At 42.7% G+C, this 14,854-nt stretch overlaps 1 protein-coding gene across 8 annotated transcripts in view; it reads right to left on the bottom strand.

Moving 5' to 3' along the window:
- The window catches only part of LOC106056956 (homeobox protein Meis1-like), a 336,165-nt gene that overhangs the window by 117,053 nt on the left and 204,258 nt on the right, over positions 1–14,854 (bottom strand). For all 8 annotated transcript variants that reach the window (XM_056024290.1, XM_056024287.1, XM_056024293.1 and 5 more), the window contains one exon: positions 10,185–10,320. In XM_056024290.1, coding sequence (XP_055880265.1) covers positions 10,185–10,320 — 136 coding nt within the window. The remainder of the gene's footprint in view (positions 1–10,184; positions 10,321–14,854) is intronic.

Raw genomic sequence — 14,854 nt, 5'->3', positions numbered from 1 at the left:
TTCCCTCCACAATGAGGTAGGACAAATAGACATTTCTCCGCCTTGTCCAACACGTACAGGAGAGAAACAACAAGCAAGCCTCGGTTGGGATCATCTAAAGAGGCCCGGGCAAGAGGCGGAGCAAGGATACGTGAGAAGGTGGGTGGCGTTGGAAAGTATCAGAAACTACTGAGCTTACGCCGCGAATAAATATACACATTTGTTATGTACATATATAATTAGATTCTATATTATTTCTGAAGAAGTTTTTTTTTCTGCTTCCTCGTTCTCATTTGATCCTGGAGCGTTCAGGTGACTAGACTGTCACTAGACCAATACATGAGATGAACTGCGCAGAGGTTTCCAAATCAGGGAGCTGCCCATAGAGTTTTCTTTCTATTGAGGTGTTTTTGGGACCAGTGTTTTCTACGGGCCTCTTGATAAAGAATGCAGATTTGAAGGACACTCCACACGGGCAGATTTCACTAACTGGCTTTTTTTTTTATCATAAATTTTTAAATTACAGAAATTAGTTGATGAGCGATTGAGCAAGTGTATGCTGTTAGAAAGTGTATGCTGTTAGAAAGTGTATGCTGTTAAAAAGTGTATGCTGTTAGAAAGTGTTTGGTGTTAGAAAGTGTTTGCTGTTAGAAAGTGTATGCTCTTAGAAAGTGTATGCTGTTAGAAAGTGTATGCTGTTAGAAAGTGTTTGCTGTTAGAAAGTGTTTGCTGTTAGAAAGTGTTTGCTGTTAGAAAGTGTTTGCTGTTAGAAAGTGTTTGCTGTTAGAAAGTGTATGCTGTTAGAAAGTGTATGCTGTTAGAAGGCTGGAGGAAAGGTTTGAACTGTATCTCTAACTCGTTGAAGACAATGGAGGCAAGTGGTGGCCACGTGACACGCTCTTTCTTTCCCCAAATTCACTAGTGAAACTTGCCATCACGGACACACTTTGGGGAGAGGGAAGGAGAGGGGGAAGCAATGCTTCAGTAGCTTCTAGGTAAACCCCCCCGTCCACAAACATTGGATGTTGTGTGTTGTATGTTTTAAGTTGCATGTTGTATGTTGTATGTTGAAATAGAACTCCACAGCAAATCTCGTAATTTTTGTGCATCTTTTTGTGTGTGTGTTAAATTTGACTCTTTAAATTCGATTCTTACAAAACAAGGGGTCACCATTTGTTTCATCTAAGTAAAAAAAAAATAATTGAAGTCTGAGATCTTTACCCCCCCCCCCCTCGCCACACACACACACTTTATACCGGCATCGTACGGCCAGAAGATGATAATTTGGGCGCGCTGCCCTCACAACAATTAACCGGTGCCCCGCGAGAACAAATGCCTTTTGAGTGCTCACTATCGCTTAGAGCCGGCCCTATTTTTGCTTCTTTTGTGTCTCTTTATTTATTTTTTTTCAAAAGAATCCCTAATGTGATATAATTGGTATACAAATGGCTAATTTGCATATTTGATCAGGGACTCTCTACGGTTGTGTTTAAGCAAAGACTCATTCTTGTTAAGAATAAGGAGGGGGGGGCGTGGATATTGATTAGGAGGGTGCTTTGGTCCCGATGGGGAGAGAGCGAGTGGATAGGGGTGGCGGCGGAGAGGGAGCCAGTAGAACAGAAAGGCGTTAAGTGTTATTAGTATTGTTAACTTAGTTGAGAAGGCGACTCCACTTTCCCTGCTGGAACGAATGTAAAAAAAAAAATAATAATAATAAAAAAAATACAGATAGAGTTGGGGGGGGGGGTGAGTTCAACTCACGCTGAAAGCATATCTAAGGTGGTTAAAGGTTTATCCATTCAGGGACACACTAGTGAGGTGGTTGTTCATACCCGGGGGTATTTATTTTGACCTGGAACACAACGGATAGCAGAGGATTGACTTCTGGGAGAATTGACTACAGAAAGAGGGACACAGCGTGAGATTCAAAGTGTCAAAGACACATGTCTTGGCGTCTTAGACCTATGGAAAAATGTTCCTGTTCGTTTTATTCCTATATGAACTACGCCAGATCTAAGTGTATGTATAACAAATGTTCACGAAAAGAGAGTATAAGAAAACTTATATGAACACATCGGAGCCATCTACTAGAAAACTGTCTGAACACATCGGAGCCATCTACTAGAAAACTGAACACATCGGAGCCATCTACTAAAAAACGTATCTGAACACATCGGAGCCATCTACTAGAAAACTGTCTGAACACATCGGAGCCATCTACTAGAAAACTTATATGAACACATCGGAGCCATCTACTAGAAAACTGTCTGAACACATCGGAGCCATCTACTAGAAAACTGAACACATCGGAGCCATCTACTAGAAAACTGTCTGAACACATCGGAGCCATCTACTAGAAAACTGTCTGAACACATCGGAGCCATCTACCAGAAAACTGTCTGAACACATCGGAGCCATCTACCAGAAAACTGAACACATCGGAGCCATCTACTAGAAAACTTATATGAACACATCGGAGCCATCTACTAGAAAACTGTCTGAACACATCGGAGCCATCTACTAGAAAACTTATCTGAACACATCGGAGCCATCTACTAGAAAACTAATATGAACACATCGGAGCCATCTACTAGAAATCTGTCTGAACACATCGGAGCCATCTACTAGAAAACTGTCTGAACACATCGGAGCCATCTACTTGAAAACTGTCTGAACACAACGGAGCCATCTACTAGAAAACTGTCTGAACAGACAATTTACAATTTAAGGTACAAAGGCAGGTTGTGAACATAGCGATCTACTGTAAGTCTTAATGAGTTATTTGGGGATTTCGTTAGTGTGTTTGTGTGTGTGTGTGTGTGTGGTGGTATTTTAAGTCATCTTTAAATAGAAATAGACCACCAACGTCTCTAATCGTTAACAAGTCAATCATCGACCCTAACCCTAACCCTTTCTCGTGTGTTTAGTTTACGGAAATTTATAAGAAAAAAAGAATCAGGGAACCTGATTAATGTTCGCCCCTCCCTCCATCAAATAGAACCCCCCCCCCCTACCTGGCCACATAGACCCCCCCCCGCCTCACATACACAGCTACGCACTAATTATGAGCTTTACTCTCTGCGGCCAATGCAGTACCTTCCAAGGACCACGCCGTAAGGGCTAGCACCACAGCGGACCTCAACGTGCGCTGGTCATCTCAGCACCACAGCGGACCTCAACGTGCGCTGGTCATCTCAACGGATGGTTATCGATTAGAAGGTGATGGGAAAGTGTAAAGGGGTGGGGGAATCGGAGGAGGGCTTATTCCGGGGTCATAGGGCTTTTGGTCATCGGGGTGTTGTCTTTTTTTTTCTTCTTAGGCAGGTGTGACACGCACAGAGAGAGAGAGAGAGAGAGAGAGAGAGAGAGAGAGAGAGAGAGATTCAATCGAAAGAAATTGAAGTAGAATGTAATCCAGATCTAGAAAGAGGTAAAAGTGTCAAGTTGTGCACGCAATAGAGACCAGGAGGTTCAGTAAGGAAAGGGTCGAGGTGGAAGTAACCGTTGAATGACCTGGAACTAAACCCACACTACGTTCACGAAGTTCGAACGGTCAAGCAAGTGCTCGCTAAGTCCGTCTTTGAACGCACGTGCGCTCGTGTGTGTGTCTCGGTGTAGACACAGCTCCTGCTCTTGCAGACGTCAACATAAGAGGTATGCCTATAAACAGGATTGACATTAAACATACACGGACCTTGTTTCACCGGAAATATAATCAGTTATGACCCATTTGAATACCAAGAGAATATTTCGAGGGACATTCTTTTTTTAAATGTCGATAGTCATTAACATAATTTTGTATGGCTAACTGAATACCGGAAATCACTTTGGCACATACGCAAAAAATGGCGACCATTAAGGTTTTACTTTATCTGTGTAGTGTTTCTTTCGCGCGCCTCAAATGATGAGTTGAGGAGACAGTTACCTAACTGCTCACACTAATTCCACCTTCACCCCCACTTCTTCCTAGCCCGTTTTGTTTTTCTCCTGGCGCCCCTTCCCCCCCCCCCCCATTTACAAAGCTACACACGCCTCATGTTTCAAGTCAAAGAATTCCTTCTGGATTAACTGGCTTTTCCCTAGCATTAGAAAATGGGGAGATGGGTTGTGTTGTTTGTAAGGGGAGGGGGGGGGAAGGACTTGCCCCTGTTTATATTAACGCTCCTTTCTCCTCCGCTCTTGTTCCATCTACTCCCCGCTTCCAATACCGCCAACAATCACCCACCCCCACCCCCACCTAATCCTATACTACTAACCTAAAGACTACACTATTCTCCCTCTATCATTCTCTCGTTCCTTCCTCGGCTTATTGCTTTTATCATTTATCTTTAATGTTACGATATGATGTGGATTCTGTGGGGCTCAGCGTTCTCCTCCAATGTAGATACCCCATCGGGTCAACTCTTCTGGTTTCGCTGCAAAACTCTGCCCGCTGCCCCCCTGACATTTATGAGAAAATTATCGCCCTGCAGACCCCTACAACACAGACATGAAACTACAGTTAAAAGACCGTAATCTGTAAGGAGATACTTACTTCTCTCTAGAACAACAGGGAAACATGTCAAATCGGCTTAAGAGGGAATGAGCGGGAGAGAAGAGGGAATGAACGGGAGAGAAGAGGGAATGAACGGGAGAGAAGAGGGAATGAGCGGGAGAGAAGTGGGAATGAGCGGGAGAGAAGAGGGAATGAACGGAAGAAGGGAGGGAATGAGCGGGAGAGAAGAGGGAATGAACGAGAGAGAAGAGGGAATGAACGGGAGAGAAGAGGGAATAAGCGGGAGAGAAGAGGGAATGAACGGGAGAGAAGAGGGAATAAACGGGAGAGAAGAGGGAATGAGCGGGAGAGAAGAGGTAATGAACGGGAGAGAAGATGGAATGAACGGGAGAGAAGAGAGAATGAACGGGAGAGAAGAGGGAATGAACGGGAGAGAAGAGGGAATGAACGGGAGAGAAGAGGGAATGAACGGGAGAGAAGAGGGAATGAACGGGAGAAAACGAAAGTCAAAGAAAAACATGAACAAGAACCAACAGAAAGACAGTAACATGATTGACAGATTGAAGAAATGGAAGTATACAGTTTAAACAAACCAACAGAAATATACAACAGAAGAACTAGGATTTCAGAAAGTGATCAGAATGTGGACAGAGGAAGTGATTGACCATTGGGCGTCAAGTGGGCAAAGTATGGGAGAAGGCATTAGGCACAAAGTGGGCAAAGTATGTAAGCAGGCATTAGGCACGAAGTGGGCAAAGTAAGTGGTTAGTGAAACTTGAGCAGACAGTGGGCAAACATTGTGTCATGACTCTATCATTCATTAAGTGCACTTTAAAAGAGTGTTAGGGCCTCAACAACAAAAAAATCCTGCCCAAGGTCTCGACTTAACTTTAATTCGGCCATCTGAGTGCGTGTGTGTTTAAGAAGACAGAGAGGGTGGGGGTGGAGTTTTTTTTTTATTAATGAGCCAGAAAGTCATCAAGGAAAATCCACATAAATAAGAAAATAGATGCAGTTTTGATCCATTATTTACACTTATCCCCTGGAGCCAACGCCCTGAAGCCAATTATTCCCCCCCCCCCGCCTATTTCACTAAACTTTCTTCCCAACGTATGACGACAAAGGGCAATGCCAGTTGATGGAATTGGTCGATTGTTATAATTAGCTCTCATAATGCGGGGTTGTTTTTTTTTCGATGGAAAACATAAAACAAGGTGGAACTTTAAAACGAAAAAAAGGGGGGGGGGGTTGTCACTGTGTGTGCGTATGTAGGGGTGGCCCGGGGGGGGGGGGAGAATGCATATTTCGGATCATCTCGTGTAATAGTAAACTTCAGGCTGAGGAGAGCTCTGTCCACTGCTAAAGTCGACATTCTGTTGGTTGTTCTAGTTCACGTCTCTACAGTAAAAAGCGTCAACAAAAACGCTAATGTACTAATGTACTAATGTACTAATGTACAGCCAAATGATAAATACAGGCGCCCCAAAATAAGGAGAGTTTGTAGAATAAGATACATAGAACACAATCATTACCACTCACGGGTGGAGACCAGTTTACGCGCCTGCTCAGAATTTAGTTCCAACGTCCCTCCAGACCCTGAAGACCTGCATCTAGAATTCTACCTTTTTTTTTCATCAATTGTTACATTGGCGCCCGAGCTAGAGGGGGGGGGGGTGGAAAGACTTTATTCAGGCTAACATTACGTTTGAGTCTTGGTGGCGTATTGAAGATTTGTAGGGGTGGTAGTTAGGGGAGGGCATTCCGCCTGCCTAGTAGACTGTACCTGACGTCTTTTGTAAACAGTCCAAGGGGGCTCTGGATTTCTCGTCTCCGTCTCGATTCGTTTCCATTCTCGGGGCCCGTGGTAAGAGTGAAACAACATAGACCTGCGCCCCTGCTGGGGGCTAAAACAATTCATCCCATACTCCGCGCTCCCCTTTACTCATCTTTTTCGACCGCGGATGAGCGTTCACTACACAAGCGCAGTTTAGGCGTAACAATTTCTCTCCCCCCCCCCTCTCTCCATTCCCTCCATCTCTCCACTTGCTAATCATCCTCCTTTCCTCTTTCCAGTGTCAAACGGTTGGATTTGAAAGCCACCCATCCGTCCAACCATCCAAGTGGAGCGTTCTGCTTGTCTTCTCCTGGAGGGAGTCAGGGAGCGAGTGCCCTGGCGCTAGGCTCCAACAATAATAACATTTGGGGGGAGAGGGGGGATGATCACCTTAGAGGGGATAACTCTTACATGTGTGTCTATATACTATACAGAATGGTTCAAACAATGACAATATCTATCATAACAAGGCGGGGGTGTGAAGAGTGAGTGGTAAAGCGCTTAGCTTTCAATTCGAGAGGTCTTGGTTCGAAACTCGGTGAAGACTTTAATTTTTGAATTTCGGGATTTTTAGCATGCTCTCGAGTCAACCCAACTCTAATGGGCACCTGACATTAGTTGGGGAAAGTAAAGGCGGTTAACCAGTCGTTTTGCTGGCCACATGACACCCTCGTTAACAGTCGGCCATAGAACAGGGGGCAAAAAGTGTTACATGATAATATATGGCGTATATCATGGATAAGCTGCACTTAGGCCTAAGGGAAGCAGATGACCATGACATTATCTGCCCTATACATCGCAAAATTGAGACTTTACTTTTACCCATACATAAAATAATGTGGTGAACAAAACAAAACTCTCTCGAGAAATCAATGAAATAAATAAAGGTTAAATGCATTGATTGATTTCTATTTGAACTGTGTTAAGAATCATTGAAATAGCGCACTCGACCTCGTCGCTAAATACATTGATACAATGCTGTAAAACATGATTTGATTCACATGAGATGGAAGCTTGCTCGTGATAGATTGAACGTTTAATTGAATACCGTTTGTTCAACAAATGAAATTAAATATATGTCTCGGCTTGCTGTCATAATACACATCTTTAGACAAATCTCAATACAGGTCTAGCCGTGTCAGTGTCTTGGACATAGACAAAACCTAGACAAAACCTTATCTCCCCCCTGAGAAAAACAAAATAACGACAGACTGGGGCGTCTCCGTTCCACTTCCCCTTTTTCTTCCTTCTCCGCCTCGGTTTCATCTTCTGTTTTGGCGCCTCCTTCCACGTCCAACATGTAGACATTGCTACAGACCGTGACGGCACGGTCTCCAGTTGAACAATATACGAAATACCTTTCGGCGCCCCCTCCCAACGCCATCGCTAAACCCGAGATCCCCCCTTTTTTTTTTCTCTCCACAAGAAATACTTCTGGTATACGATTGCTGAAATTGGAATGGCTTCTAAGAGACGAACAAACTACGTAAAGACAGGGGGAGGGAGGGGGGGGGGGCATCTCCCACGTAGTGAGAAAAAAAAGGAGGTGGGGGGGGGGATAATGCAAAAAAAAAAGGGGGGGGGGAAGGGGAGAGGAAGGTAAGTAAGAGCATCTTCTGAGATATTTTTGGTACTAGCTGCTTCGACCTGTGTAGGTAATAAAAGGGAGGGTCGGTGGTGGTGGAATCATTTAAACATTTTTTTTAGCTTTTGTAAGTGTCTCCACGTGAAAATAAATAATGTTTTCTAAAAGACAAGAGGACGCCAGCAAGGAAACAAGATCCTTCTTCCAACACCAGTCGGGGGCTATTCTTTTCATTTGCGCCATCTTTTTACTCTCTCTCTCTCTCTCTCCCTCTCTCTATCTATCTATCTATCTTTCTCTATCTCAATCTCTTTCTTCTTTCTGAATTTGCCTCTATCGGCAAACTCTGTAGCTCAGAAAAATGCTCTTCTTTTTAGTTGCTGCGATAAAATTGCATGAAATGTTTCTTTTTCTTAACCAAAACTGTTTTACTAATAAACAATTTCCGGTGAGTTTATTATTTGTAGGCCCCAACCATCTTCAATACACAGTGCAGGGCTGAAGACAGAACACTTCACTTCAAGCATGTCACCAGCTGGAATTAAATTATACACAAATATCTTTAGTCATTCGTAGTGGCATTCAACATACATGAATGTATCTAACCAGAGTGCTAAACAAGCTCATTCTCAACCCAACACATAGCAAATGTAGGCGACTATCGTTGTTTTATCATCGTGACAAAACTAACAAACCCACTAGGCCTTAACTCCACCACACCAAACTCCATCCAGAACGTGAGTTTGTCTTATCGTGACTAGTATCTCGGCATCATTCTGGCTTCACTTTGCATCACTCTCAAGGGACAGCAACGCAAATCGTCTCTCCAGAAAAAAAAAAGTTGACTAGTAGGAGTTGTTGATCTTTTCTTTTTTTTTTTTTTTCACGGGGCTATAATTTTCATAGCCAGAATATTTGTGCTTTGAGGCCAAATGGCCGGCGACAGAGACTTCTTGCTCGAGATGGCCATAAAATGTAAGCCCCCTAACCTCACCCCTGATGAATGGAGCGAAAAGGGTTTAGAATTGGGGCCGGGGGGGGGGTATAGAAACAAGCATTGAATCGCACCCAATTTTGTTCTTTTTCGCGTGCCAAGTTGATTCCTTCCGTCCTAAACTCTGGCTTCCCTTAAGCTCCCGAATATCGACTGTGCACGGGGGGGGGGGGGTAGTGCAGTATTAGTTGATGGGGCGTAACGGTGTTAAGAAGGGAGGTAAGCGGGGTAACAGTCAAATCGCCATCAAAATGTGAGAATCGGGAAATCTCCGAGGCCGCCATTGAGGGTTAGTTTTTGAGTGCGGATTTAGCCCAGGGCGTTGATAGTGTTACACAATGATATAGAGCGTCTAGAACGAGCGAGCTACACTGTAAGAGGGGGGGGGAAAGACTTTTGAAGCTTAAGTCTTCCACACAGCCACATATGCACACACACATGCACACACACATGCACGCACACATGCAGACGCACTTTTCTGATGCCACTAGTAGCCAAGGTACGATGCATAGTCGGAGCAAGAACCCATTCCGGCGAGGTTTTTACGACCAACGAGAGGTTAAAAGGTTCGAATAGAGGGGGGAAGAGAAGAACTACTATTGCAGATAACCTCATAGGGAGGATATTACCTTCTGGGAGGATAGCTTCTGACGTGTGTGTGTGTGTGTGTGTGTGTGGTTCAGTACATGTGTATTTCTATGTGTTTATAGGCCCCACTGCTTTAGTGTTATCAGTGGACAAAATCTCTTTCAATTTCTTTAAAAGTCAACCCCAACATTATGCATGTACCTAAAAAAAAAATGGGTAGTATTGATGAGATTAATTATTCCATAAACGAAGATGACTACATGAATATCTAAAAATATCAAACAACTTTCGCTATTTTCGCTGACGTCATTTCCTGTTGGTGGTCACAAAAGAATGTTTGCTCTAAAGTGCACATATAGTTCAGTGCCAGAAAACAGCAATAGTTTGTGTTAATTGAAGAGGTATTAGTAAAGACACCTGGATTCTCGAAGAGATACGAGAGTAGATGGGAGGGGGGGGGGGAGAGCTATGGTAGAGGTGTGAAGGGTAGAAAAGAGAAAAAAATGATTTCCTACTTTAAGAGTCAAATGATTTTTATGAAATTTCAAGTTTTAGTTTTTTGATTGACTTGTAACTTGAGGTTTTGTTTGGACTAGATAAAAAAAAAAACTTTTTGTAAGATATTGAAGACTGAGTTTCAGAAAATCCCCTTCGAGAGCCGCCACTATGTGACAGAGAGACAAGGAGAGAGTCGACGCCCTCGACTTACCTGACTCACTGTTATTCTCAGCGTTGTGTGATGAGTTAGTGTGTGTTGTATGACTAGCTGGTATGGGCGTATCCCCTGAGCGTGACGATTGGGTGTCGTCTTGTTGGCTGAAGTTTAAACTTTGTGATGGTGGCCTCTGGAAAACAAAAAATAAAAGTTCATCAACAAATAGATAATTTAGCAATCATCACGTGACAATAAACAAGCCAATAAAATAATTACACGTTAATTATTTATAACATTGGATCGAGGGGCTTCAAAGGGAAACAAACTAGACAATACATTGAATAGTTCTTAAATATGTTTACTGACACTAAAGATGTTTCTTACGACGTGGCCGATCTGTTGCAGTACCCCCACACTAACAGGTTAGAAAAGTCTTGTGCAAATCCCAGATGTCAATGATGTCTGTTGTCACCCATAACTTGTGCTAATATCACAAGATGATATCGTTTTATAGTCATTGGCAGTAACAGGAACGAGCTTTTTTTCAATGGGAAAGACTATTCACACACAAAAATAATATTTAAAAAACCCAACATATATACTTGTATCCTCCATCTCAACACCCTCAATTAGGCAAGCGATTTACACTACTTGGACACCACACAATACATATCTAAAGATAACACAGCATTTAAGAAAATATAAAGATTACATTTCCTATGAAAACGCTAATTCCAGTCAAAACAAATAAAGCTCCACCGTCGGTCCCTACAGAACGAGATATCAACCCAATTAACCAAACACTGTTCCTATCATTTCTTCACCTCCACCTATCCCTAAGTCTGTTGAACTGTTGGGGCACCAGCTAGCCCTAAGTCTGTTGAACTGTTGGGGCACCAGCTAGCCCTAAGTCTGTTGAACTGTTGGGGCACCACCTATCCCTAAGTCTGTTGAACTGTTGGGGCACCACCTATGATCTGTTGGTCGTCTTTCAGAATTCCTGCCATTGACGCTCTTAAAAAAAGAATTCAGCCTCTATAAAGAGTATTTGCCCCTTTCCTGAGACTGCCCAATTATCGAACTTGGCGACGATCTGCTGACATCATCAAAGGTTAGAATTACGTCAAAATGTCTCATTGTTTGAAGCGAGATTAAACTCTATTTCAAGATTGTCAGATTAATTGCGCGGGCATCGACAGCGTCAACAAACACACACACACACACATATTTGAGAGATGATAACGAGAAGGAGTTGCGTGTGTGTGTGGAGAGGGTGCTCAATGAGATGGCGAGGGGAGGGACGTTGGAAAGGAACGATGTAAAGAGAAAGAAGGTATCCCCCCCCCTTTCATCGATTGACTGTTTCGATCAAAGAAATTGAACCCAGCCGGCTTCCATCCCCTCCAGGAGGTTTGGGCTAGAACCTAATCATCATCCTTTTGAAAGGAAAATCTGAAACTTATCAAAGAAAACAAACAAACAAACAAAAAAGATCGATGTCTGTCTTGCTAAGAAAAAAAATGTTTGCACCCAATAATCTTTAGGAAACATTTAGAACACTCATCAAAACCCCCCTTCCCCCCATTTGAATAGACTCCCCACTGTCATCTCCCCCTCCACCATATCAAAATGTTCACACACACACACACACACACAAGAGATTTATTTTTAGCACCTGTTCTGACAAGAGCCCAGGCAAACAAATACACGATAAAACTGAAGGGACGCAAGAATAAGGGGGGGGGGGACACTGTGACCAGGGGACTAGGAGACGGGGGGGGGGGGGAGAGACTGGAGATGAATATCTGATCCAAGTATCGGCCATTATCCGGAACCACAATGCCAATGACATCTAGTGGCATTTAATGTCAGAAGAAAAACCCCAAAATGAATGCCGACCCAAACAACAGAAAATCACAAAGAATTTGACAGTAAATAAATACAGCGTTTCCCTAGAAGATTTCGTTCCGTTTTGGCCAAATTTGTATTAAATGAGGTAGTTTTCCGCTCTCCTCCGCCCCCCACACCCTCCTCTGAAAAACAAATAGGGGAGGGGATTGTTGAGAGGAGACAATAGAGGAAAGTCGAAAGTGAGGGAATCGACTTCCTTGTTTTAGAAAATGTCGACTTTTCAGGTCCTTATTTCCTTCTGACTTAAATGATTATTCGAATTAGTATTTATGGTATTGTTATTATTTGTATATATTAAATGTAGTTGATGACTGCTATGATCAATGTTGGTGCTGCTGTGTATTCAATAAACAATAATATATATCAAATATATACATATCATTGCCCCGGGTGTTCTTTGCACATTACAAAATAACATTTGAAAAGAAATAAAAAGATTAATAGTTGGTAAGCTTTAAGTAGCATAAGTTTTATATATCTCATTTTTTTAAATTTCAATTTAAATTTGTTGAAAATAACTTTACTGACTGTGAACATACATTTCTATTTGACATGTTAAAACGAAGGTTTACAAACAGATTTATTCATTATACTTAATGTTTGTCTTTCGTTTAGGCCAATCTTAAGCTGCTGAAGACTGAAGTCCCAGACTTCCCTTGTTTTACTTTGTTTTAAAGCGTGGTTTTTCTATATGAATGTCTATTGTATTTTTGGTATTCAACTTCCACTGTATCACATCCCTACATGTTTTCAAAAAGTAGTTCTTCAATTAGCTTTCTTGTGAACAGTTTCATAGATTGAAAGAATTTACTGCTAAAGTTGTTACTTTTTTAAAATGTTATTTCGGCACTTTGCTCCGCTCTACAATTTGTACGAGACTATAAAGATCTCGAGGAGGGTTGGTGAGGGGGGAGGAGAAGTGACTCAAGTACGTGTACCAAACCAGGTTTGTCTGAGAGATGTCCAATTCAGGCGCATCCTTCTCAGCGCTCTTGGCCTGGGCTGAATTGGCCGAAATGTCATATCAAGCGCTCGCCGACTGGGTGGAAGAGTGACAAGGAAAAGGGGAGAAATATGAGACGACACCTGACGTTGCCGACGCGCACCCTCTTACCCGGCGCCCTCAACACAATGACGAAAAAAACAAGTTCTCTTTATCTCTGCTTTCTCTTCGGGACACTCCAATTCCAGAACAAGACATTTCCGCTGGGATAAAAAAGCATGGGTGACCAACCCCCTTCCCCATGCTCAATTCCATGAGAAAACAAAATGGAGAAGATACTCGGTACCGATAAAACGGATCGTTTCGTTTGAACTATTTATACAGCGTAATCTTGTCCACTATAGAAATGTAAAGGAGAGGCAGAGAACAAGAGTTCCATCCCCTGACGGAAGTGACGTCCACACATATCTTAATTGAGAGAGAGAGAGAGATAGATAGATAGATAGATAGATAGATAGATAGATAGATAGATAGATATATAGATAGATAGATAGATGCTTTTGATTCGTTCGAACTCATAAATATGCAAAATTTGTGATAACATATATATATATATATATAGTCCGTCCATCGTCCATAAATGTTCACTTGCATACCTGCAAAGATCGCCCCTTGACATGTCACATTTAACACCTTGAATGACACTAGAAATATGTTGACGATTGTTATTTATGTATTTGTAAGAGAACTTTGCGACGGACGCAACGCAAACCTTTCAAACTTTGCCGTGACATTTCTGTGAGATTTCAAACCAATACAATTATAGTGTATGTGTGTTTCTTTTGTCCTTACGTGTGTGTCTGTGTGTGTGTGTGTGTGCTACTTGAAGGTTTATGCTGCAACATTAAGTGTGTGAATGTTTATTATTTGCATGGCACAAAGGAATTGTGGTCAGGTTGTGGTCAGGTTGTGGTCAGGTTGTGGCCAGGTTGTGGTCAGGTTGTGGTCAGGTTGTGGTCAGGTTGTGGCCAGGTTGTGGTCAGGTTGTGGTCAGGTTGTGGCCAGGTTGTGGTCAGGTTGTGGTCAGGTTGTGGCCAGGTTGTGGTCAGGTTGTGGTCAGGTTGTGGCTAGGGCGGCATCACCTTAGTTTCCGAGTGACACATACAAGCCAAGCCATCTAGGTTTTGGTAAGACGTACCCACTCAAGTGTATTGGCTTACTCCACAACGTCATTGTAGCCTGGCAGTCAATGCATCTCTCTCTCTCTCTCTCTCTCTCTCTCTCTCTCTCTCTCTCTCTTTCTCTCTCTTTATTCCTGCTCTCATCCTTACTCCAAGTCAAATATTGAAACCGAAAATAATTCCCAATTTAACCAACGCACTTTACCACAAATCCTACCAAAAAAAAAATATTTTTTTTTTAAAGTCACCCACTGGAGCAAAAGTTTACGACTGGAACATATTCTATAGATGTAGATGCAAAGCAAAGTTCCCCTTCCAGACCTTGAGATCTATAGGGCAGATGATGTTGAGGTCATCTGTTTCTCAACGGTTAACTAGCAGTGTGTCGTGTGGCAAGCACAACGATCAACCGTCTTTACTTTCCCCAACTAAAATCAGGTACCCGTTTGAGTTGGGTGGACTCATGGGCGCCCTAAAATTCCCGAAATTCAAATCTTCACAGAGATTCGAACCCAGGGCCCCCAAGTTCGGAAGCCAAACGCTTAACCGCTTAGCCAACGCACCCCATGATCTAGATGACTTCTCTTATAATGTTGGTTCAATGTGTATATTGTCCGAACATTTCAGATAGAGAAGGTATATCAACATGGTTATCAACATGGTTTTCAACATGGTTATCAACATGGTTA

The sequence above is a fragment of the Biomphalaria glabrata genome, chromosome 3 (assembly GCF_947242115.1).
Source record: "Biomphalaria glabrata chromosome 3, xgBioGlab47.1, whole genome shotgun sequence".
In the NCBI taxonomy this organism is placed as follows: domain Eukaryota; kingdom Metazoa; phylum Mollusca; class Gastropoda; family Planorbidae; genus Biomphalaria; species Biomphalaria glabrata.
This window is presented reverse-complemented; position numbering and strand designations above follow the sequence as displayed.